At 35.0% G+C, this 26,465-nt stretch overlaps 1 protein-coding gene across 1 annotated transcript in view; it reads left to right on the forward strand.

Moving 5' to 3' along the window:
* The window catches only part of Ocrl (Oculocerebrorenal syndrome of Lowe), a 537,079-nt gene extending 518,150 nt beyond the window's left edge, over window positions 1-18,929 (forward strand). The window contains exon 26 of the mRNA XM_090396332.1: window positions 11,759-18,929. Within this exon, the coding sequence (XP_090252458.1) occupies window positions 11,759-11,907 (149 nt within the window). The 3' untranslated portion in view covers window positions 11,908-18,929. The remainder of the gene's footprint in view (window positions 1-11,758) is intronic.
* Window positions 18,930-26,465: the final 7,536 nt, after the last annotated feature.

Raw genomic sequence — 26,465 nt, forward strand, 5'->3', positions numbered from 1 at the left:
TCCTGTTCGACCCTACCTAATGTCATTAATGTATAGCTTGAACAACAATTGGCCAAGGACTGAACCCTGAGGTACACCACTGGTCACTTTAAATCTGGCAGATTTGTATCCACTGTATACCACTTTTTGATATCTGTCTGTCAACCATCCACTGATCCAAGTCAAGAGTTTATATTTCAATCCCATATTCTTCAGTTTATGCAACAGCCTTTCATGTGGTATCCTATCAAATGCCTTAGAAAAATCCAATATTATCATAGTATATCCATTCCCTTTATTAAACTCAGCCATAATGTTGTTATAAAATATGAGTAAATTGCTAAAACATGACCTTCCTTTAGTAAACCCGTGCTGCTCCTTGCAGAGTATAGCTTGTTTGCCTGCCCATTTCTGTATGCGAGTTCTTACCAACTTCTCTATAATCTTCACTATTACTTCACCAAAGATACTTATAAGTCAGTAGTTAGACAAATCCGTTTTTGCACCACCCTTGTACAATGGAATTATCATACATTCCTTCTATTTCTGTGGTATCATTTCTGAGTTGAGACTCAAGTTATACAAACATGTGAAAGGCCTTGCCAATTCAACTTATGATTGAACAACAGATGGAATATCAGCAAAGTGCTGATATTCCATCTGTCCCTATAGATAAATTCTTATCCAGGTTATGCAACAGCTCTTCAACCTAATTTTTGTGCACACCATGTTACATACATATGGTTGATATATCTTAACAAAGTGAGCACTCATTAAATGAACAATCTCATTAGCTTTGGACACTTGAGTACCATCTGCATTCAATCAAGTTATTCTTCTGCATTCATTCTTTCTTTTGCTTGCAGCATAACATTAAAATTCTTTTGAATTGCCTTTACCATGCGTGGCCAATTTCTTTTCATACTCCGATTTAGCTTTCCACACAATACTCATTACTTTTCTGGAATGAGTTTTATACATTTCATAACTCCTCTCACTTTTATTCTCATGATATTTTTTCCCCATCATCATCTTCTTGTGGATCTCTTGCTTAATTAAGTTGCACATCCACTTCACTCCCACTCCCAACCTATTTCTTTTTTGAACACTAGGGATACATTCAGATACCTCATTTAAGCACTTTTTTCAATGATTCCCATGCATTAGACATTTTTCCCTTTCAGTAACTGATAACATGGGACCAAATATAGTATTCTACTAAACTGATCATAATTTCTAGCTTTGTAGTTCAGCATGTAACTTGTTATGATGGGAACATGAATACAATTAGATACTTCCCAAGAAAGCACAGCATGATCGCTGTCACCAACTGGTGGTAAAATAGTCATATTTTTAACAGAAATTCCCCTTCTGATGCTATGAACAAATCCAACACTCTTTGATATTGAGTTCCTTCTTTCATACTGCTTGAAAAAGTTGTCTTGCAACAATTGGGTAGAAGAGAAATTCAATGAATTTCTCTTCTACCCAATCAATGCTTAGAAAATTAATGTCACCCATAACGATCGCGCGTTTAGTACCCATAAGGCTAAATTGGCAATGCGTTTCGATGCCAGTTACTATATCTAATTCTGATATTCCATTGATTTCTCAACTGTTTGTCTTAAAGTGAAACTCTGATCCTGACTATCTCTTTTGGCCTGAACCCAGCTTGTTCTTCTCTGAGTTTCACTTTCACAATTTTTTCTTAGTCTCTCCTTAAGTATGCTTGTATAAGTCATTCCTGGAACAGTCAGTCAGGAAATAACTGTAATTCTCAAATTTGGTTTTATTTCTAATATGGATGTGTACTATGAGAGCTGTACTCCAGTCATGTTGAATTCTGCCTTCCAGCCATATATCTTGTACTCTAACTACTTTTCCACATTTCAGACTTTGATAACTTTTAACTTTTTCTGTCATTTGAGAGTAGAGTTATTCTTAAAATGATATCACAATTGTTTTTTTTTTTTTTTTTGAAGTTTTATTCCTTCTCTCTTTCCTTCACAAAGTTTCACATACCTTTAAGTTTAAAAACAGTTAAAAAAACAAAGGAATTAAATGTTCATTAAATTTATTCATATGTGTAAATTAATTTTAATGTAAATTTTAAAAATTATGTTTCATGATGGATGTATCACCAAAGATGCATGTTGATGAACTATTATCACTGCACTTCTGAGGTGTCTTTGGTTTTTGGCTGAAATTCTTTATAATTCTAATGTAAAGACTATATAATTCTGATTGAAAAAACATTACTGTTATTATACTTTTCTGCCAGTTGCAAAAAAAAAGTGCACTTCTTTGGAATATTTTTTACATATAAAATCATTGTGATCATTTAGATTTTAGATCATTAGGGTGGACATCAACTATAGTGATATAAACTGGGCAGAGGAGACAGCATGCAATAATAAGGGAACTGAATTTTTGAATTTCTTGAGGGATAACTGTCTTAGGCAGCATGTGGTGGTGGAGAGAACACAAGGATCAAGAGTTTTGGATTTAGTCATAGCATTAGAAGATCTGATTGTGACTGAAATGACATACTTCCCCCCCCCCCAGATTGTATATCTTGAGTGAAGAAGATATTCTGGGTAAAAAGGGGTTATGGAAGGCATATAAAGAGAGAGAGATGGAGAACAGTTGCATGAAAGGCTCAGGCTAGGAAAGTGACTAGTATTGTAAGGAGAGAAAATTTTGAATATTAGAGGAGACTGGAACTACAATCCAAGGAGAGTCTCAAGTTTTTTTCACTATGTGGCAAGTAGGAGAAAAAAATGATAGTGGATGGAGATCAGAATCAGATGACCAAAGCACATGACATAGCTGAGCTATTTAATGATTACTTTATTAGCATGTTTCATCCTGGTACTACAGGATTTATTCCTAGAATAATAATGACTGATGAAATGTTAGAAGTGAATGAAGGGGATATATTCTGAATACTGAGTATGCTACTAAGCAATTCATCATTAAATAACAATAGATGAACTCCCTCCACTATCACATATGGGAAGAAAAAGGTGTTAGCTTATTTTTTTATTTTATTTTATTTTTTGAACTCCCTCCAGTAATTCTGCAGACATCCCATCTGTAATCAATTTCCTGCCACACTTGGCAGAGCATATCTGGTGTAACCAGGGGCGAATGCTGGTCTTGAAATTCACACTTGCTCTTGTTACCACTTACTCCCTGAATGATAACAAGAGCAAGCACGAATTTCAAGAATTTCTGATAGCGGAATAACGAATTACTGATGATTTAAAATTATATATTTAGAAATGTATGTACATTTAATCATACAAATACAACATTTATTTTACAAATGATATTCTATCTTTTTCAATTTAGCTACTTGAATACAAATTCTACCCTACGGTTCTTCTTTATGAACTGGTCAATAACATCGTCATAAAATGTTGGTTGTAACTTAATTTTCCCAAAATTTTCCCAAACACCAAACTTTGCATATGGCCTGTGTTTAAGACGACGTGAAGGGAGCGAAAATGGCTATGCACGTGCATGAAATCACAGTGCTGTAGCGAGGACCTAGAAGCTCCTACAACCGAGCAAGCCAAGGTAGCTTTGACTAGACGAGCAAGCATCGGCCTTCGATACACAACGTAAAGCTCAATTATTGCTGCGCAAGCTTAAGATGTCTTCTGCCTACAAAAATAAAAGCCTTAAATGGAATGCTTATAAATGCATGCATTTATTAACAAATAAATATTACTTCTTTCTCAATTAATGAGCTTGCGCAGCAAGCATGGAGAATTCGCCCCTGGGTGTAACTTCAGCAACGGTAGCAGTAATTGTGGAATGCAGCTCATCCAAATTGGCTGGTAGTTTTGAAACAAGCACTAGATCTTTCATAAAGCCCCACAAGAAAAAATCTAACAGCGTAAGGTCAGGGAAATGCAGTCGCCACGTTACAGGCACTCCTCTACCAATCCATCTTGCTGGAAATATAAACGTCTGTCATGGTCATCGCCATCTAATTGTGGTATTAGATACCCAAGTAGCATGTCCAGATACACTTCCAGTATGGGTAGACAGACTCTGATAAAAAAAAAAAAGGTCCATACTCTATCTTCTTGCTTATGGTGCAAAAAATGCGAAGTCCATGAACATGTTCTACAAAGCCATGTGGATTTTTGCTTCTCTAAATCTGCAGTTGTGTTTACTTGTCCACTTATATGAAAAGATACTCATCACTGAAAACAGTCGTGTCCAAAAAAATCCTCATTTTGTTCTATCATACTGATCATTTCCATACAGAAATCCTGGCATATCTTCTTATTGTCATTCTTCAATTGTTGTACAAGGGTAACTTTGTAGGTCCTAAATGTAGACACTGTTGTAAAACATGCCACACAGTCACATGTGGAATTCTAATTTGATGAGATGCCCATCTGGTTGACTTTCCACTGCTTCTCTGGAAACTTTCCTGAACTGCTTCCACAACAGCATTGGCAGTATGCAGCCTTTCCGTTGACCTTGGATGATGCACAGAACAGCCTGTTTCCACATAATTTTTGTGTCACGTGTAGATCGTGCACCTATTAGGAGGTTCTTTGCCATATTGCATGTGGAAATTCCTCTGAACCTGTATTGTAGACTTTGTTTTTTCAAGGCAAAGTACACATGCTTGCTCTACACCATTGAAAGTCACCATTTTCAAATGGTGTGACGTATCACGCCATCTAGTGTTGTCATTTGATAATAAATTTACGTGACCAAAAGCTAATGTGTTTCATTACATTGTGACACTCCCTCAGCTTTTGTACATCTTCTGAGTTGTTCTTTGTTCTCCTGCAAAGTTGTATATACCCTTTTGAAACACCGTGTATATAGCTCTTCCCAGCCAAGTCAACTACTCATGATATGGCCTGCTTCCACAAATGGGACTCTTGAAAGAGACAATAATAAATATTGTCACCTTAAAAGCATATTTTCCTTAGTTGGGAGGTGTGCCAACTGAACCTCTAGTGGTTGGTTTTCTACCCTTCCCCTTCTTGCATGCAGAGTGGATGATGGTCTTAGTAATTCATGCCCTCCACACCATAATCATTCTCAAGTACAGTGCCAGCACCACATCTATTCAAGGATACAGCAGTATAGTGGTTTCTACATACTAGCCAATATATAGAACACAGGACTAAATATGTTGGTAGCATTTCACTCTATAAATTTTCTCAGTATTCCTATAACCTATGACTGCATAAATATACTGTTACTATGGTTAAAAAAAATATCCCCCCCAAAAAAAATCAACAAAGCAAAATTCCATTTACAAAACAACAACAAAAAAAACCTCTGCATAGATTTTACCACCAGTTGAGCTTAATACCAACATAAAATGTATGTCCCTTTATAAATCCATTGTTGTTAATTTTTTTTTGTTTTTTATCAACCACATATAGACACGAGAAGTTGTGAAACCTATAACCTTGCTGTTCTTGGCACAATGTCTTTCATAGGAACCATGTACCATTTTCTACATGGATGCCCATATGGACAGTGGGCCAGGCTGATTGGAATACTTTTTACCATTGTGTCTAATAATGATAGTCAGTCAAACACCTATCATTGAAACAGTTAAATATGTAACAGACTGCAATTGTCCAGGTGGCAGCAGCCTCACTTCCAAAAACATCATCTCGATGTCCACTCTCTCCAGAGCCTTGGTGGAACCCAGCATGCCTGGCAGCCAGTGGTGAGCTATGGAAATTTTAACAAAGGGCTCGCATTGTTGAGCAAAAAAAAGCCATATTTCACACAAAAGCTTTTATTAATACAACTTGTGCACAAATGCCAATCAAAAAGTATGAGGGGACAATCAACCTGTAAAGGTTATCATTTTTAAACAAATATTTCATGATCTAAACATGAAATATTTTCACACACTCATCTGTGTTAATTTATCTTACATAAGAAAAACATTTTTTAACTATCAAAATATAATAAAAATAAAATCTTTTATAATCACACATATACAATAGTCTACATTTTTTATAAACAAAATAAATTTGTTTTGTTTGCGATAGAAGTTTTTATGACAAGCAATCTATAAATAATAAATAAATATTATCTGAACACAATAATAGTGAAATACATTATATTTCTCTTTTGTTTTTATACTTCAGGTGATAATCAATGGTTTTACCATACGATTGACTACCAGAAGGGTAAAGATGCGCTTATTTTATTTTCAAACTTGGGCGCATTCATTATAGAGGAGTTAAAACAACAATTCCAAATAATCTATACACTGCCGAATAGACTAATTTTTGTTAGGCTACTGTATAAGTTTGTCGCCTAATATATTTCAAAAAATTATGTTTTTTTTTGTTTGTTTTTTTTTGAAAAAATAAACAAGAAGTACAAGGGGCTCACGTGAGCCCCTTATAGCTCACCACTGCTTACAGCCAAATAAGATCAACACAAGGCATAGGGTGTATTATGTAGATATCCCACCACATCAAACTTAATAGCTTTTAAGCGTGCTCAGGCAAAATCATGTCATGTGAGATGGCAGAGTCAAAAACAATCTTAGATCCAGTTTACATCACAATTAATCAAATGACTTGTGCAAAAATTGTATGGGATCAAATCCAGAATTTGAAAGGTAGATACAGAACACACCATTTGCCTACCTTAGACCATAATGAATGTTGTTGCTGATCTCAAAGCTATTGCAGACACCTTGGGAGAAAATTTTGCCAGTATCTCGGCAACAGCTTCAATCCTCCTGAATTTTTAATATTGAAAGAGAAACAGCAGCTAAATTTTTCTATCAATGTACTTGACCCATAAAATCAGCCATTTGTCAAGGAGGAACTAAAAATATCTTGTTTACTGCTCAGCCCAGTGCAGTAGGGTCTGATGACATCCATACTGAAATGATAAAACATCTACCATCATCTTCTTTGTATCTCCTTCCCTTAATATACAATAGAATACTTGCAGAGGAATAGTTTCTGGATTATAACACCTCCAACACAAGCAAATAATTATTGACTTATTGCTCAGACCAGTAGTCTTTGTAAGATATTAGAGGAAATGGTTAGTGTTAGACTTTTCTGGTATTTAGAAAACAACGATCTTCTCTCCAGTACACAATGTGGCTTTCATAGACATCGTTCAACTTTAGACTATTTGGTCCATTTAGAAACTTGTATAAGAGATGCATTCCTGAAGCAAGAACATGTGGTTTCAGTTTTCTTTAGCATGGAAAAAGCTTACGATGACGCAGCCGAGATATGGTAAATGACCTCTATAATCTAGTTCTCACAGGACACCTAACTGTATTTATTAAAAACTTTCTGTCTGGATGCGCTTTCCAAATCATAGTGGTAAGTGTGCTATTTCAGCTGTATCATTAAGAATAGGGTGTTCCCTGGGGGCTCTATCTTAAACGTGACCCTCTTCAATATCAAAGTGAACTCAATTAATGAACAGCTTTCTCCCACTGTAGACAGTGCTCTATATGTTGATGACTTCACAATTTATTGTTAAAAGCTTTTCAACTTGGTTATACTATAAATTAAAGATACCAAGAAATTACATACTTGGTTTAATCCTCTATCCAAGTGTAGGCTAACAATGTTTGCACCTGAAATATAATCAGGACTGGGACAACTCGTATATAGAGCTGATGACTTCACATCGCTTGCCTTAGTATCCCATAATGCAAAATGCATACCTTTATGGGTATGTATAATGCTATGCATTATGGGAAGGGTCACTACCCAGACCAGTTTCGACCTTTATTGAGATCTTGTCAGTGGGAGCCAGACCCATAGGTGATACTAAGGTTGAAGTAATGCCGAAGTCATATTTTCATATATGGTGAGCGAGTAGCCAAAAGGTGTCACACCTTATTATTAAAATACTCTGGATTAGAGATAGTTGTTGAATCTATATATGAGGCACAAACTTTGTTTGCTTACACTTGGATAAAGGATTAAACCAAGTATATAATTTCTTGGTATCTTGAATTCACAATTTATTGTCAATTTCGTAACATGAGGGTAATTTAAAAACAACTTTAGCAAGCAGTTGATCATGTTTAACTATGGATTCTTAGTAATGGTTCAGGTTTTCAGCAGAAAAAAAAATCAGTGTTGATTTCTGTCGAAAACATACTCTTCACCCAGATCCTGAATTAAGAATGGGATGAACTGCTATTCCAGTAGCAACAAAAGCCAAGTTCTTGGGACTTGACAGAAAGCTTGCATTCCTTCACACATTCATCAACTAAAAGAAAAGTGCAAGAGAGCATTGAATCTTCTTTGCACTCTATCCTCTACTGATGAAGTGTAGATCGATCTTCATTGTTTTGTCTTTATCGTGCACTTATACATTTAGAGCTGGATTATGGGTTTCAAATCTATGGTTCTGCAAGGCAGAATAACATGCGATGGTTGGATCCCATGCATCATCAAGGTTTATGGATAGCAACTGGTGCCTTCCACATGTCATCCACTCAAAGTCTTTATGGTGAAGCAAATGAACCAACTCTATCACCTACACAAAAACAGCTGTCTCTTAATTATGCCCTAAAGATAAAGTCTTTTCCACATCCTACATGGACCAGTCTCTTTTCTCTGCATTGGGAAACTCAATATCACACACACATCCAACTATCATATGCCCTTCTGGTATGCATTTTGAAGAGGCTTTGGAAGCCATTGAAATCAATGTTGACAATATTGCCTACACCAAACCAAACCAAACAGCATCTCTCCATGGTAGATTTCCACTCCATCCTGCAAGATCTCTTTTTTTCAGTTCCAGACATCATCTATCTACCTGCAGTAGATAGATGATGGAGTAGATAGATAATGTGCAGAGAGCCATCAACTCTGATCTCTTGCCTATCTATACTGATATTTTATATTCAGAGATCTGTGTTGGCTGTGATACTGTTTCCTGACATTACTATCTCCAATCAGATCCCACCTGATTGCAATAATTATACAGCATCATTGCAGTCCTTTCAGTATACCATTGTTTATATATATATATATTTATTATTATTATTATTATTAATTGACACCTGCAGAGTCCAAAGACTCATTGAGGGAGGGCATCTACTCAACAACTCTCTATCTCCACCATCCACAAACTACACCAACGTCATCTACCACCCATCACTACCACTAGTATTTTCACAGACAATCACAAACATCCAAGTCCATGGCGGGATTCAAACCCGCAGCCTTTTGGCTGGAGAGCAGATATGCTAACCACTCGGCCAACCAGGCCGGCAATATATATTGACAAGTGGTTAGTAAATCAACCTATACTACATTAGTACCATGTATGGGTAGTGGATAGGGAAGGGAGAAACTTTTTTACTCCTTTCCCTTGATATATTCCTTGGGAAACACATCAAGAGGAAGACTGTTCCACAGTACAGCAGTAGCAGGAATGAAGGAGGAGGAAAAGAAACTTGTTCTATGAAGGAATGATGGGTGGCCACTGCATGTGTTTCAATGGACTTAATACTGAGTGGGGGAATTATTGATGCTATTTCAGATGAGCATTTACCATGAAAATATTTATAGAATACACATAATGCAGAAACGAAGAAACCAAACACCTGAGCGAAAGTGGGAGGAGTGAGTTGGTAAGAGATGGGTTATTAAGCAATCTAATTGCTCCCCTTCCTATTGAGTCAAGCATTTTGAGAGAGCTCTTAGGGGCCCCCACTCCAAATGTGATAACAGTGTTGGATCGTCCTTCCTGTCTTTTGATCCGCCATCTTGCTTTAACGTTGTTCTTATTAAGGTTAATTAATTGTATGTTGATAACTAATCCAAATGTAGGGAAATTTCTATTATACTGCACCTCCCTATATTCAGATTAGTCTATGCAAAATAGTGTAATCAAATATTAATTAACTTTAGCAGTCTAATGTTTACATATAGGTTGAATCTTACATTAACATTTAAGGTTCCTGCTAGGTCCAATAATTTTATGAACAGTGCAGTGGAAAAGAATCAGGCTAACAACAAATTGAAATCAATAAAACAAAACATTTAATGCAAGGTTATATAATATATACATAAGCATACTTTGGATACAAGATAATGCAAAATTAACTCAGTTCAACTACACATAACATTCACTTAACTTTTGGTATTAAAGACAGCTTCAAAATCTAATTTCTCCTTAATAGGCAAAGATAGTTCTAAAGTTCTTTACCACTGAAATTCACAGCAAATATTTTTACAATAGTATTTTTTATCTATCCCCTAGTCAGAAATCACATAGCTCAGTCAAGAGATAGCTATCACCTTAAGGGGGGGGGGGGGGAAGACTATTAATCTTCTAGCTTCGGCTAATTTCTGCATAAACACCACAGTTAATGTTAGGATTTAACAGAAGGAGATAATTTCTTATAACTTCACTCTAAAATGCTATAAAGTACAACTGTTCTTACCGGAATAAATCTTTGCACATATTATTCACTAAGCCACACTGAAAACTTTAGATAATTATCACACTGGAGCTACACATTTCAAAAGTAATCTTCCTTAAATTAACTTAATCTTTAACTTCAGCACATCACAATTGCAGACACACTTGCACTAGAAAATCTACTTATTCCCCATATACTACTTTACAATAGAATAAGCTTTCTACTAATCTTCCTTGAAAGCTCTGGAATACAACATTAACTTCAGAATCACACATTTCCAGTTGTCCACTGTCCAGTGGCGTTGCTCTTTACACTACTGCAGGCGGCACTTAGCATTCACAGGAGAAATGTTTGGTTTGTGGGCAGCTGCTCAACCATGGAATCCCATTCCTCTTAACTCTCGACACACAGTCATGATGCTGCCTGAACAGTTAGTAGCACTGCTGAACTCCCTGTGATTGTTTTACTCGATATCTGGCAATTTCCACGAACCATCTTCTTCAATGTTCGACTGTCCGTGTCTGTCATTAAACATGGCCTACCCGAGCATAGTTTTGTTGTGGTTGTGCCTTCACGTTTCCACTTCACAATCACATTACCAACTGTTGACTTGTGCAACTTGAGGAGGGTTGAAATGTCTCTGACAGATTTCTTACCGATGTGGCAACCAATAACTAGTCCACTTTCAAAGTCACTGAGCTCCCTTGACCTACCCATTCTGCTTGTACTTCAGATCACTGAACAACACACAGCTCCTTACCTCCTTTTTTACCGATAAGTGAGGTCATAGTGATATCTAGACGTAAGTTTATGGATTACAGAGGGGTGTCTGGATACTTTTGATCAGATTGTGTATATGGTAGAACAGAGCTCTGAGGCTGCATTGATGAAGAAGCTCAAAGAGATTCCACATGACATGCAGTGAATGACTTTCACCAGCTGTACTTAGTACAACTGGTGAAAGGAGACTAAAGCACAATAGTTTACCAAGGCTTTACTTTAGATACCTAAATTCCAAACACTATCAATGGCTCGAGAAATGTCAAGAGTATCAGCACATGTTGCTCTTGGCCATTGACTTAATGGCTATGTTTGTAAGGTCTGTGCTAATGAAGACTGTGGTATGAAAGTTAGTCATATTACCAACAGTGAAATAATTTATAATACAAAAATTGCAAATTAACGATAGTTGTTTTATTGTTTACAGTGCTACACTTAAAAGAGTGTGCTTTTTTTTTTTTTCTATTATTTATTTCTGAATTACTTTTCTTTATGAAATGGAGTTTTATTTGCATACTTGCATATTTACATTTATTTCAAAGGGTTTTTTTTATATATATATTTTAGCAACCATCTTTGGGAGTATATTGCTACGAGCTTCACCTTCAAATGCATTAGAATCTCAGTCTTCTTATAGAAGTAGTAATTATCAGGCAGCAGAGAGAAAAAAAGCAATTTTCATTTATCACTTTTTGATGAATGAATATTATGAATAGTATAAAAACTAGAAAAATCCATAAGAAGAAACTGTTCAGTATCAGGTGTATGCCTGCAGCATCTGTATGCACATTAGCTAATGTGCACTAATGTAGTGCATACTTATATACATGTATATTCATGTATGTAATATAACTCCCTCCACCATTATGTCATGTTGAAATGACATAATAAATGAAAGTAAATATTTGTTATATATTTTGAACAGGTTTATTGAATAGAACTGCAGCTGTTAACTTAGGATTAAGAGGAAGAAATGTAATAAATCTGTGATTTTCTGATTTACAAATAAATGTTTTAAATAATGTTTAGGAACCCTAAAATATATTCCATAATTGTTATATATTTCAAGATAAGATGGCTATGGTCTGTACAGTTATAATCCATGTAATCTGTATTTTGGGGAGGCTCTGCACTTAATTCTAAAAGAAATTTATTATCCCTTCATTGTATGTCAGGTGAACCTGTAAAATGCCTAGAAGTTTTCACTTTCTGCATAAAAGCAGCATTACATTCCACAGAGGTAATTAAATTAATTAAAGAGGTATTTAAAATGCAAATTTGTAAGGTAACATGTTCACAGATTTTATATACTTTGTATAGCAACGAATAATATGTATTGATCATTACAAGAAATCAGTCTGTTGAGTAACTGTAATCAATATTCATTATTACAATTTACAAGCTCTTCATTTCTCTCTCTCTCTCTCTCTCACACACACATTTTTTCAAAGTTTGAAAGTAATTCAGATCATGGTGTAGTATCACACAATTTCAGTAATGTATTTATTTTCACTAATATAATAAAATGTTTACTTCATTTTGTTTATGCAGTAAGATATTAAAAATTGAGTACTTCAAAATGTTGATTTCATTTGGGGTATGTTATGTTTATAACATGTGCCATGACATTTATTTTTATATTATAAACATGTAGTCACTATTAGGGGAAGATAAAACTTTAGTTTTCCCTTCTCTACAGCTCTGTCTGTCTGTGTGTGTACATGCATATATTATTCATCTTATTTTCATTATTTGATGTTGCAATTTGTTTATAAATTACAAAAAATAACTTTCTTTAAGAGAGAGAGAGAGAAATGTTATCAAAATGTTTTACAGCTAACATTGTGTAATTTTCATGACACATGCACATTCTCTCCACAATATTTTACTTTTTAGCTAAGAGAATCAGGTAGTCTTCCAATAAGTTCTTGCTCAAGTTTCCATCAAACCATCTTGCATATTAGGTAGTGTGTTCCTAAAATAAATTTCATACATTTTTTTTTTCTCCATAGTACAAGAAATGCTGACTGATAGAACTGTCAATCGTTATGTAATTTCAATTAATTTGAAAATTTCCTTTTCTTGTATTAATTACCTAATGCTAATTTATATAAGCATTTTGTTGCATAACATTGTGTGTATTGGCTCAAAATACAGAAAGCTTAGTTCTCCTTTTAGGAGTGCTATTAGTATGAAAGAACTTTGAATTTATTTAGTGGAAATGTCATGAATTCTTTTTCAGAATGTTTTGTTAGCCCTTATTAGATTATCTTGCTTCTTGTTTTTATAAGATCTTGAAATATTGTATATAATGAAGAAAGTCACTTTGATGTTCCAGACATTTTTATATCTGCTGTCACAATTATCAGATGAATTAGAATGGATTCAAAATTCAGAAATATAAAAATTATCTTTTATACAATAATAGTCTTCTGTAAGTTCAGTTATTATACAATGAACAAAATACATATCAGTTATATAGGCTTTAATGTCTTTAATTTGGAGGTACTAACATTTCATATGGGCATCAATTCTCACATAATTCTCTGTTTTTTGCAGTTCGATCATTAAAGCTTATTTACTCAAAGCACAATTTGGAATTATTATTATCTTCTTGACCTCCATGAAATCACAAGACTCATCGTGGGAGGTCAATAAAATGCTATTATACCACTCTTTAAACTAAATGCTATTATACCACTCCTTAAACTCATCCACCATTTGCACTTTTACCCTCTCAGACAATGCATTCCATTCTCCTACCACTTGCTATGCAAACAACTTATTTATATCCTTTTGTAACTTCCAGGAACAGCCCCTTGTTCTACCATATGACAAATCTCCTCAGTATTGTATGATAATAATCCTTCAATAGCTTAAATATCTCAATCACACCCCATCTCCTTTGTTTTCTGTCCACCAAACTCTGCAGTCTGCATGTCCTCAGTCTGTTCTCATAATCAACATTGTACAGCCCTGATATAACTTTTGTGATCCATCTCTGCATCCTTTTCAAGGTTGCTTCATCCTCTTCAAATCCCGGTGACCCAGATCTGAGCACAGGAACCCAATGTAGTGTCATCAAAGCTTTATACAATAGGACCACCACACTTTTACCACTTGTGGACAATGCCCTCCTCAATATTGCTGCATTTCTCTGAGATGTCTTCACAACCTTTGCAATATGTCCTATGAACTTCAAATTTCTATCTACAGTCACCACAAAATCCCTTGCTTCTCCACTTCTTCCAATATAACTCCATCAGGTGAGTATGAAGCATCCCGTGTGCGAATCCAAAATTTCAAAATCTTACATTTATCTTAAAATTTCAATATATTACATATATTTAGTTGCATTGAACTGATATCCCCTATTTATATGCTCACCTTTCCTGCTTATTCTAGTTCATTCAGTCTGATACTAATAATCATTGAGATTAACAGAATCAGATTGATGTTGATTTTTGGTACATTCACATTTCTCTAAAAAATCTGATGTAAAGTTTTTTCTTATAATAAGAATGTTTTTTTCTTTTATTTATAATCTAAAAAGAGACTTACTTATTGTTTAATTACTTACTGTCAGTTCAGGCTCATAATTCCTAATGATTAGCTATTCATTAGTTAACATTGCATATATCTCATACATCACTCGTATTTCCTCAAATTTAAATGATCAACTTATACAATCAATTTTTAAAATCCATTTTATAAAGATAAGGAGTAACATATACTGTATATAGAGACACTTATATTGCAAAGTTATTCTCACTAACACATGAATGTATTAATAACATATTATAATTATTTTAAAACTGTTTGCTTTGAAAAAATGTTTATATCCCTGCATATACTCTGTGCCCATGTGAATGTCAGCTTTATTGTAAAATATTTCTTCTGTGTAAATATATTTTTTTGTTGTTAATGAGATAAAAGAATTTATTCTCATTATTCATGATTTAAACAACTTGATACATATAGTAAGTTACAAATTATCTACCTGTCCTTAATATTAATCGTTCCTTTCAGTTATCTAATTATTTTAAATTGATTTGCAGTCATTCACTAAAAGTATTATTGCTGGTCTTTAAAACTATTTAAAAAATATATAAATCTTGTTAAAAACTGAACAGATGTAATTACACTTTTATATTTTTGAATATATTTTGAGTATTTTTGAAAGCTAGACTTACATTGCAATTGAAGAAGATGGTAATATTAGGATCAGCTTACAGCAGTTCAGCTGCTTATCAATTGTGAAAAAAACATATATTACATTTCATACAACAGACTTATCAGATAGACCAAAAGACTGCTGTATTTTGTTTCTTGGGTTATTTAACAAGTTTAGTTTCTAATTAGAAGAAAAAGCAAAAATTGAAATCAAGTGCATAATCTTTCATGGCAGCAATCCCACCATGAATGTTGCAGTACTGGTCGATTAAGTGATGCTAGTCATGTTGCTAGTTTTATTAAATAGCAAAGGCTTTAACAGTAGAAAGAAAAAAGTAATCTTTGGGAGAGAAGATTATATATATATAAATCAGAATATTGTGATGCTTTTAAATTTTTGTAAGCTTTTAATACCATGATACATTTTCCACTCTTTTTTTTTTTTTTTAATATTTTGATATGATTTTAATGTTAAAACAAAGTGCAACTGTGAGACATTCCTGACCAATTTGTAGTCTCTTTCATTATGTGGTGAATGCATGAATTTTAACATACTTATGCTATTAATATATAAATTCTCACAGCTGACAGCAATGCTGGAATACTTCTTGAACATGAAAGAAATGTGCATCCAAATCTGCTTCATGCTGTTACTTTTGATGAAATTCTAAAACATTACCAGCTATATTCAGATTCAATATATAGCTATATTCAGCTGTATTTTTTTCATTTATTTAGTTTATAATTTTTTCATATTTCATTTTTTTTCTTTTATGTTTTTAGAAATGTGATTATTAATTAGCAATGTATTTAATCTGTATTTTTACTTTTACCCTTTGACTTTCGCATAAGAAAGCAGAAAATTCTTACAAAATGTTATAAACCTATTGTAGCATGGATGGCCTAAGGATTTGTAATCTAGGAATCCTGATGCATGTTACGAAAAGAAAATATCCATTTCATCTATAAAAGCGCTTTCTCAGCATATTTTGAAGAGGTTTCATTGTGATGAATCATATAAGTAATCAATAAATAAACCATTTCTTTTGACACCTGGAGGGAGCTTCTATCTGGTGGAAAGTAATCAGCTTTGTAACAAGTTCTACTATGCTTGATCTCCTTCTTACTTGGAAAAAAAAATTATCCAGGAAGATATGGTTTTCCAAACATAAATGCTATGTTGGTTTCACTCAGCCCAATAAATGTGGTCTGATGAAGCATACAATATCAATCATTAGATTCTTTCTCTATAAGCTTTAACATCATACAGAGATCTTTAAGATCTTACACAGAAGTTTTAAGAATCTTAAAAACTTCTGTGTAAATCATAGATAGATTTGTTAAGTTAAAATGCTTATTCAGAGAAAATAGAGAAGCTCTGCAGCACTACAAGGCAGAAATATTTCTGAGTTTGTTGAACTTTAGGAAATAATCATTTTAAATTATTAGAAGTTCCTAAATTAATCAATTACTTTTTTCCAGTAGTGTTGCTTGTTTAAGAGAATCCTGAGAGAATTTATCTTTTAGCATACCATGCCAGGTCTAGAAACATTAACCTGTCATGCAAGTCATTAATGCAGCTGTCTGTTATTACTTTAAATTTGTTTGAAGAAACAAAATACAAAATATCAGTTATTAATTCATTCTAATAAATATTTCTGATTATAACAGTTAATATATTAATATATATTGGCTTTACATTAAAAGCAGTAATAGTTATATTGTTGTAATTGAGGCTTTATAAACAATAGAGTGACATTAATGATTCATAACTATCTATCATTAAAACTGCCACTCATAAAAAAAAAAAGAACAAATGCAAGCTATGTCCCTTTTTCTTCCCATTCTCCTGCCTCCGACCAAAGGGCCAGATACTTTGTAACTCACTGTTATAGAAATATAATATTTTGCAAAGAGTTGTCAAGTACATGGGTAAATGGATTTTCTGAAGTAGCATTAATTGATTGCTAAGTGGTATTTATGTAGTATGCTAATAGAAATATGCTATTCTGCATACGTGTTTGAAAGATTTTTCACTTGATTATACTATAAATTAAAGATGCCAAGAAATCATATTCTTGGTTTAATCCTTTATCCAAGTGTAAGCAAATAAAAATTTGCACGTGAAGTCACATCACGACTGGGCTACTTGTATATAGAGGCTAATGACTTCACATTAATTTCCTTAGTATCCCACAATGCAATGTATATATCTTTATGGACATGTATAATGCTATGCATTATGGGGAAGCCACTACCCAGATGATTTTGATCTGTATTGAGGTCTGATCAGTGGGAACCAGACCAAGAAGTGATACTAAGGTTGAAGTAATGCAGAAATCATATTTCCATATACAAGTAGCCAAAAGATGTCACATCTTATTATAAAATACTCTGGATTAGAGATGATGTTTAAAATTTTTTTTCATTTGGTTATACTATAATTGGTTAGACTACTTGTATATGGAAATATGACTTCCGCATTACTTCAACCTTGGTATCACTTCGGGATCTGGCTCCCACTGATGAGACCTCAATAAAGGTCGAAACCAGTCTGTGGTAGTAGCTTTCCCATAATGCATAGCATTGCTGGAAGTTAACAATCAGTAATGCAATTTGAAGAACAACAGTATGTTGTACCCTTCGATTGGAAAAGGCCTGAGTTCAATTCTTGCCATGACGAGAGGAATCTATATATGGGCTTTTTCAATTGAAGGTGAGTTAGCTGATCTCATTCGAAGTAGTAGAGTCTTTTTTCCCAGAAACTCAGTTTGTCATCCTGCATACAGACAAATCGGCCTTGAGAACACATGCAGTTTACAAACAAAAATATACTAGTGGTGGCAGTGGGCAGTAGATGGCATCGGTGTAGATAATGATGGTAGCATGTTGTTCAGTATGGTTGGTAATTGTCGTGGAGACAGAGAGTTGTGGAAGTAGGTGCCCTTCCTCGATGAGTCTTTGGAATCCTTGGAGGTGTCATGTAATAATAATAATTATTATGCATGTCAGTAAGGATATGTACGTTGCATTATGGAGATACTAAGGCAATTAATGGGAGGTCATTAGCCTTTGTATACAAGTAGCCTAGTCGTGAAGTTACTTCATGCACAAATTTTTATTCGCTTGCTGGATAAAGGATTAAACAAAGAATATAATTTCTTGGGATCTTTAATTTATTCTGCATATAGTACCTATTTTCTGATTATTTTTTTTAAATGGGTTTCTGGTAGGTTAATTTATTGTTTTAATTTACTACAGTCATCATCAAATATTATTGGTTAGCAAATATGAATAACATGAGGACATAAAAATAGTATTTTATTGAATTTGATCATCTGTTGTCTCTTTTTTCTTCAGTTCTGTGAAGCATATTTGATTGTATTAGATTATTTAAAATAAGCAGAGGGCTTAAATGAAAACTTGAATTAATGATCTTTGTGAATTCAGTCGTTTTTTTTTGTTTTTTTTTTTTCAGCATAGTACAGTAGTATTCAGTGAAGCTGAAAAGTGTAAATATCATTGTAAATTTTAAACCTGTTATTAAACAACCAGAACGTTTTTCTTACAAGGTATTTTTTTTAACTTTGTTGAAGTACACTTTATGCACCAAAGAAGCAATAATTACTTTTATATTCATATTTATTTTAAGATTAAAAAGTTGCTAAACCATTACAACAAAACTTCTTTTCTCCATTATGAATTGCTTTTAATTTAAATGCAGTTCAGTTCATGATCATTAACTATAATACAATACTATCAATACAATAGTATTCATAATAGAATACTGTTGTACTGATGGCACATATCTAGCCTTATTTTATTTTTTATTTTTTTCAGTAGAATGGAAGTATTTTTTAATCAGCCTAACTAAATCAGTAATATTCAGAATAATATATTATTTTCATTTCCCATGATGATTCTGTTGACTCATTCTGGAAGTCTCTCAGAAAGCAACATATCTGTCATACTTGAACCTTAAATGTATTCATCCTTCTAGCATTCATAACACATGTAATGCATTCCACTTGCTCACCACTCTCCATAAAATATCTCAACCTTCCCCCCCCCCCTCTTTCATTAATTATTCAACTTCTAGTGGCCTTAAATTCTTCTTCTCTCACCTTCCACTATAATGTATAATCCCTTGTTTATTCACCTGGTACAATTCCTTCACTAATTTATATATCTATATCTATCCCCTATTTTCCACATTAACTACTAAACTCTGCAATTTGCATTCCCACAGCCTCTCCCTATAACCAACATTCCAGAATGATGATATTGCATTACATCTCTGGGCACTGTTCAGAGAATCTACATTGCAGTGAAAACCCGGTTAACAAGCATAATAGTCAATGTGTGATTTGATTCATGCTTTATGCAATAGCACAAATACTTCATTGTCAGTGTGTTTCTTATCAGAGCAGCAATGTTCTGTGTAGTGTTTGCAACACTTGTAATTTATCCTCTGAATTTCAGACTGCTGCTGATCATCATCTGATATCTCAAATCTCATTCACCTCCTGAAGTACATTTCCATTAATAAAGTGCACAGCCTTATACCATACCAGTGCATTTCAACAGGCAACTTTGCACTTATTAACATTAAAACTGCAACCCCAGTATTATCCATGCTAAAATCTGCTTAAATTTTCCTGCAGGGAGTTCGAGACATTGCTCCTTATAACTCCAAAGTTTTCCTTTTTTTTTTTTTTTTTTTTTTCCCCCCTAAGAAAGAAGAATGCATGCATATGCCACCACACACACACACACACAAAAAAAAGATGTACAAGACAATAAGATGCATAAAAGATGTATTGTGTGAAGTGACACTGTAGTCATATATACATATAAAAATATACAAATAAGCATAAAATTAAAAGTGAACGTCTAAGTTCAACAGCATCTGTAGAAACTGTTATAAAGTCAGTTACAGGTCCCTCATTATCTCCGTGAGGACAGTCAACCTGATATGTTGTATAGTTTGGTTATCCTCACCACAGTCACAAGATGAGTTTGGTGTTATTCCCCAAATAAACAGGGAAGCTTTGCACCAACCATGGTTGATGCGAACCCTATTTAGGAAGGTCCATATTTTTCAAATCCTGATGGAGGGCTGTTAGGGTTAAAGACAGTCTGCCAGATTACTGGGGCTTGGGCAGTCCATTCTGTCTGCCATTCTATTGTTGCACCATAGCCTTCAGTAACAAGTTGTTGTGCCGTTATAATAGGCAGGTGTCTTGACTTAAGCCTCTGTGATGTGAAGCTGTCAATATCAGAGTGTATAGGAAGCAGTGGATTCCGGCATATTTTGTTATATTCGCGAATCAGGTTGTCTTGGCATCATAGTTGTGGCAGTTATTATTATTATTACTTGACACCTCCAGGAGTCCAAGGACTCGTCGAGGGAGGGCACCTACTCTACAGCTCTGTCTCTACCACTCAATCCACCAACTACAACGAGCTGCAACTACACCAACGCCATCTACTGCCTACCACTACTATTTTCACAGACAATCACAAACATCCATGCCCACAGTGGGATTCGAACCCACAGCCTTTTAGGTGGAGAGTGGATACACTAACCACTCAGCCAACCAGGCCAGCAATTATATATGGCTCAGGACTGGTAGACAATATGATGGAGTAGTCTTTATTGTTCCAGAAATGATATGCATTGTCTGATTCAGGACAGTATCAATTAATTTAATGTGTGCACTGTTCAGCCAGACAGCTAAGCAGTATTGAGCAGTTGAGTAAACGGGGCCCAGAGCAGATGTCCTTAATGCGGGAGCACCAGCCCCCTCTCCCCAGGTTGTTCCGGAAAATTTATGTAATATGTTATTTCTACTCCTGAGTTTGGCAGCAATATTGGAGAGAGGTCTGTTAAAGGACAGGGTTATGTCCAAATACTTTGGATTAAAATTGTGCTGTAATATGTTCCCAATTAGTGGCATTCTTAAGGTGTCATGTGCAATGCTATTGTTCAAATGGAAACAGCATGTTTCAGTCTTGGTAGTGCTTGGAATAAGACTTCTCAAAGAAGTGCTTTAGCTCCTCTAGGTCACTAGTTAGTATGTGCTCTATAGTACAGAAGTTCTGGTGTTGGAATGTGATGCACAGATCGTCAGCATATGCAAATTTTCTAGACGTTGTCCTTGGAAGGTCAGAAATATACAAATTAAATAGAAGAGTGGCCAGAACTGACCCTTTTGGAGTCCATTGTTAAGTGTTCTTGGTTTGCTCATATCATCATCTACGAGTATAACTACCTGTATTGTTCTATTAGACAGAATATGGTCATATGGGTCACTGATCATATGGGTCATTTTTTTTTTTATGTTTCAGTATTTTAAAGAGCTTGTAGATCATACCGTTCCTCCATATGGTGTCATATGTGCCCATCAAGTTTATAAAGACTGCACCAGTTTTAAGGCATTTTTTGAAACCAGTTTCTATAATCGTTAGGGCAAAAACTTGATCTTCACAGTTGTGCCCAGACCTGAAAGTGTCAACAATAATATACTACTAATAATAATTCTATTGTAAATAAGTCTTTCTAATAGCTTAAGACAGACACTGAGTAGTGCTAAAGCTTTCAGGTTTATCAGTGGGCTTTCCAGGTTTCAGAATAGCTATTATCTTTGATTTTTTTAAATTCTGTTGGTAATCTGCACTCTGTGGAATATTAGACAAGAGTTTTGTCAGTCATACCATTGTATTTGGTCCAGAGTTTTTTTTTAAAGATTCAGGGTAAATATTATCACTCCCTAGAGTGCAGCAAGTTCTTTGGTGAATGGATTCGATAGATTGGTCACTTCTGAACAACATTTAAGTCTGGTCAGTTCCTTCCAAATTATTTTAGTGTAGGTTTTTTTCCGATTTAACTCTGGGCAGATTCACTATACAATTGGCAGTACAGTTTGCACTAACAGCAGCTTTTACTTGGGGACGATGGGAATTACCACCCAAGTTTTTAAGGAGGCTCCATGCCTTCCTGCTTGAATGTTTAAAGTTCAGCCTTTCGATGTTGTCAATCCATTTGCTCTTTTTAGCTTCATTTAAGCTGTCAATAAGATCATATGCGACATCTACATGTCTGCTATTCAGAAAATCATTATAAAGTGCTTCGCTGGTTTCGCTCCAGCCAGGTATGTGTTTTTTGGCTGTAGAAATTACTATTTTCACAAATCTGTAGTTGCAAGGTTGTGGTGGAATCCAGCACCTTTTTTATCTAGATCTGATGAGAAGTTCTGGTTTGCCTTCGCAAAATTCCAACGTGGCATTGGTGTAGTTTCAGTAATTGAGGGTCCATCTCAGTAAAGACAGGGCGGTGTTGACTGTGTGGGAATCTTCCTAAAATACGATGGCTGGTCAGCACTGGAAGGTCCCTTTGATTGGTTGTAACAAAACATAAGTCAGGATTGGTGCCACTATTCCATCTAGCCAAGTTAAAAGTGCAATTATCCTTGGGATCGAAAATCAGCCGTATGTTGTTTGCATCTGCCCACTCGGCTAGCTTGGCACCATTTGCACCACTTTCTCTATAACCCCATTGGGTATGATATCTGTTAAAATCTCCAATATAAACAGCAGGGTGCATTAAGGCTTGCAAAACTTAATCAGGTCAGCTCATAGACATTAATTATTTTTATGTCGTTAACTTCTATAATAACGATAGATTTGAAACATTGCTAGCAGAAATGAAACAGACCTGCATAAGTGAATTTCAGGCATAGGTGGCTACCTCATACATCTGATAGTATGTTGCTCCTATAAGATTGAAACCTGGAATGGAGTCTCTTTCTCGTAGTTGTGAGTCTGCTTGCATGGGTTTCTTGCGTGATAGCAGTGTCAATTCTGTTGTCATTAAGAAGTCTAGTAAGGCATTCACTCTTAGCTCTGCTGATACTTTCTATATTCAGCTGGCAGACTCTGAGCAGTTGTTCAAGGGACCCAGCTTTAGAGCACTTCTGGTTGACAGGATGAGTCCTAGTTCCTGTCATTGTAACCTGATAAACTGCATATGCATGTACACTAATCCAGGAGATCCTAAGATAGTCTGAATGGCCAAGTCGTTCTAGCTTTTTAGCATTACCTAGGATGCATAAAACATTAAGAAATAACTTTTAACACTAATGGCCAATGAATAGATAACTGTGGCACCACTCGTTACCTCTATTTTCTGAGACACTGCCCTGCGATACACAACTTTATATCAATCCCATACGTGAGAAGTAGAAAAATGTATAGGACATTAGTGCCATGTGTAGGGTGGTGTGAGTTTGGAAAGTAAAAATGTATTGACATTTTTCTTGAAGAGTTAGAGATTATAGTTGTTCAGAAATACTTCATGAAGAAGGCTGTTTCAGAAGATGGGATGAATGAGGAAGAGGAGAATCAGGTATGATGTTTTTTTTTGCAAGTCTGCATTATGGTAGTATAGATGATTCCAGATGATATTTGTTCCATTGATGGTATGGAGATTAACATTAAAGCCACTGGATGCAAATTATCTCAAAGGTATGATGTGTTTTGGACTGAAAAAGGATGTTGACCAGCTGCTGTTGTAAAAGGCCCAACAGATATCAAAGGACTCATGTTTCCAGTTCAGTGTAGCAATAACTATGGAAGTATCTGTAGACACAAAGCTGAAGCAGTGCATATGTGATTGGCTGAAGTGAGGAAGGGAACATCTGTCAGCTAAATCACGCTTCTTCAGAATAATGTCAAGAATTTTTAGGCTAGATTTGGGATTTGTAAAAAGTAATTGCAGCACTGAAAAGAAATGTGAGCGCATGGAGCAAGATCTGATCCAGTCTGATTTGTGTATTACTGAGGTTATGAAAGGATTTGCAATCCAACCCCTTTGTGAGATAAAAAGGCAAGACTGCATTTTGGTAGTATTGAAGATGACTGATGATATGGAGATTAGCATTCAAGCCACTAGTTGCAAATTATCTCAAAGCTTGAAATATCTGAGTGCTGCATGGTTTGCACAAATGATGTGTACTGTCTTCAACAAAGATTGGATTAATGGTAATTTAGAATAGTCATTTATCTATATTTCTGATCAGCGGGAACAGACCTCAATAAGATCGAAACCGGCCTGGATAGTGACCCTTCCCATAATACATAGCATTATGCATGTTCGTAAGGATATGTGCTTTGTATTATGGGATACTTAGGCAAGTGATCAGAGCTTATGCCACCTTTACCACTTGCCTCAGACCTGAAAATACTTCAGGTGCAAACTTGACTGACTAGCTTGTTTGCTTACTTGGGAAAAAAAGGATTAAAACTAAGTTTATAAAATTTTTTGGTATCTTTAACGTATACACACCCAAGGTAAAAAACTTTCTACATCTTTCTCTCATCTTGAGATTTTTATTTAATAAGGCTTAAGCACCTTTGTGGCAACTCGTATAGGTAAATATAAGTCCTGCATTACTTCAACTTGGGTATCACTACCTCTGGGTCTGGCTCTGACTGATGTGCTTTTGCACAGAAGTGGTTACTTTCCCTGGGAGAGATATGATCTTTGCTCTCTCAGTTTTCTTCCGAATCCAGTTCCTGTTGAGGGGAGGTTAGATTTTGTGGGGGTTGCCCTTAGAGAGCATTGTGAGTCTCCGGGGAAGGTGTTTTCTGGCGTGGCCTGTCAGGGGTCTAGTCAGTGGATGCTTTACCCTGGAATATGAGCAGTTCTGCTTGGTGGGGGGGTGAGCCTGTCACTGAGTTGGATGATCTCTCAGTCACTTGTAGGGAGTGATCTGGGGGATTGCCTAATTTTTAGGAAGTCTTGACTTAAACAGTACCTCAATAAAGGTCAAAACCAGTCTGGGTAGTGACCCATAATACATAGCATTATACATGTTTGTAAAGATATGTGCTTTATATTATGGGATACTTAGGCAAATGATCAGAGCTTATGCCACTTTTTCCACGTGTTGCCTCAGACCTGAAAGTACTTCAGGCGCAAACTTGGCTTATGTGCTTGTTTGCTTACTTGGGAAAAAAAGGATTAAATTTGTTGGTATCTCTAAATACCAACACTACAGTTTAAAAAAACAAAAAACAAGGTGGAATACTAACAATAGATCATTTAAAAATAGAACAAGCTGCATGATGTTATATCACTAAGTATTAAAGGGAATATTTTTAAGCAGAGACATGATTGTAATAAAGATATTAATTAATAATATTAAATAACAAAACTAATATGAATTAATGAGTTATCCTGATTAGACTTTCCCAGATTTTTGATATAGATATACAGTCATTCCGATTCAGGTTAGGTTGATGGAGTAAGGCCTCTACGCTTTCTTTGAATAAACGTTCAAATTTATAATGGGATCTATGCAAGAGGCGAGTTTTTGACCAAAGGATATTGTGGTTAGTTTCAATCCCATGCTGAGCCAATCCAGATTTTTCAAGTTTCTTGTGATGAATGGAGGATTGATGTTCTTGGATTCTTTTTTCAAGAGAACGTCCAGTTTGTCCAAAATAGGAGAGATCACAGTTGCAGGGAATTTGATAAACTCCAGGAAGAGATATAGTTGAGCATTTGTCTTTAGAAGGAAAATGGAAAAATAATTTGTTAATAGGCGAAGACATAGCTGTTCACTCATATTTCTTCAGAATTCTTGCGATAGGTTCTGAAATCCCGCAGATGTAAGGAATTGGAACTCGACGAATTGAATCTTCGTTGTTTTGTAGTTGATTATAAGAATCGAGAAGATGTTGAGTACTCTTTTCGGAAAAGCCATTGAGTTTCATGTGTTGTTGGATAGTAGAAAGTTCTTCCTGTAGAAAATTAGGAGAACAATTAGTTTTGGCTCTTCTGATTAGACATTTTATGATTCCTGTTTTTTTGACCAGGATGATGGGCTGATTCTTGAAGAATATATAACGACCTGTGAATGTTGGTTTCCTGTAAACTGTAGTTCTAAGAGTATTTGAAGGTGACCAGATGAGGAGAACGTCTAAAAAAGATAACTGGTTGTTTTCTTCCATTTCCATAGTAAACTTTATACGATGATGTAAGGAATTGATACTGTTTAAAAAACGAAGGTAAGGAGTCTTTGTTGTGCGGCCATAC

Source organism: Typopeltis vanoorti, chromosome 8 (assembly GCF_054136105.1).
Source record: "Typopeltis vanoorti isolate ZY-2024b chromosome 8, IOZ_Tvanoo_1.0, whole genome shotgun sequence".
NCBI classification, from domain to species: Eukaryota; Metazoa; Arthropoda; class Arachnida; order Uropygi; family Thelyphonidae; genus Typopeltis; species Typopeltis vanoorti.